The sequence below is a fragment of the Entamoeba invadens genome (genome assembly GCF_000330505.1).
Source record: "Entamoeba invadens IP1 unplaced genomic scaffold scaff_1105074725737, whole genome shotgun sequence".
NCBI lineage: Eukaryota > Evosea > Mastigamoebida > Endamoebidae > Entamoeba > Entamoeba invadens.
The window spans coordinates 1-1,188 of NW_004440304.1; the positions used below are offsets into that span (position 1 = coordinate 1).

At 37.0% G+C, this 1,188-nt stretch overlaps 1 protein-coding gene across 1 annotated transcript; it reads right to left on the minus strand.

Moving 5' to 3' along the window:
• Positions 1-26: 26 nt before the first annotated feature.
• Positions 27-845, minus strand: EIN_355370 (hypothetical protein; the record flags this gene model as incomplete). Its single annotated transcript, XM_004256091.1, has 1 exon — positions 27-845. One exon carries the CDS (start codon positions 843-845, stop codon positions 27-29), a length of 819 nt encoding a protein of 272 aa, XP_004256139.1.
• Between the last annotated feature and the right edge of the window lie 343 nt (positions 846-1,188).

The window sequence follows — 1,188 nt, forward strand, 5'->3', positions numbered from 1 at the left end:
CATCTTCGTCGATGACGGGTCGTCGACTATTTTTGGAAATTGTCGTAGATCGAGTCCAAGTCGTCTTTCTGTTGACGTCGATAGAAGTAGCGAATTGTACGGGGTCTTGGAGGATTTCTTTGTCTCGAGTAAAAAGTTTTGAATGACAACAACGAGTTTTTGTCGTCTGAATATCCCGAGATGAATCGAATGAAGTTGTCGAAACAGGGTTTGAGTTGTTTTGAACACTCCTCCATCCGTTTTTGTTTCTCTTCGTCGTCATATACAGAAGCTCTCGTTTCTGTGAATACCGACAAAGCGTTAGTTAAAGTGCCGATGTTATTAATTAACTTCGCGACGTCGAGTTTATCTAACGTTCCGATCTCTTTATACGCCTTGACCGAAGCCAAGACCTGTGCATATATTCTATCAACGTAGTTAATTGCGATTCGGACACACCACTTATCTGTTAAGATGACGATGTCTAAGACATGTTTAATGATATCGACCATTGCCGTGCAAAACAATTTAATCCCGTCGGCGTCCAATTTGTCTTTCTGTTGAAGGTCTTCGAGTGTCGCGACTATTTTCAAACTCTCGTCGTAGATCTCCTTCGATGGTTTTTGGTCTTCTTCGTCACCAATGACATTGACTTCCTCTTTCATATAGTCAATCAACGTCTTTAAGTTCTCTACTAGTTCTTTCTTTTGAAGTAAAATGTTACTCATTTCTGTCGGCTCGATGTCAGGATCATTGCAATCTCGCATTGTGTTAATTATCTCGTTCGTACACTTTTGAGTTAGGCTCTTGCACAGTGGCGCGTTATCGGTATGGAAAACGGCTTGAAATGAGAATGAAAAATCCATGTGATTTTTAAGATTGTCGACTGGGGTACTTATGCTTTCCCCATTCTATTTCTGGACTTGGTCTTGGTCTTGGTTTTGTTTTTATTTTTTCTTTTTGCTCTTCTTTGTCTCTTTTTCTAATTTATTTTAATTATTCTTTTTACTATTCTGTTTTGCTGAAAAAACAGCTTCTATATTCTATTCTTTCTCCCAAAAGTGCAGTTTGTATTTATATCAAGTAGTTTTTCTTTCCGGTATTGCATTTTTGAGAGAAAAAGTTATTCTTCCATTATCTATATATTTATAGAAATAAGTAGTTTATTTGTTTCTATTTGTATTTTTACCAAAAACGAAAGATGTTAAT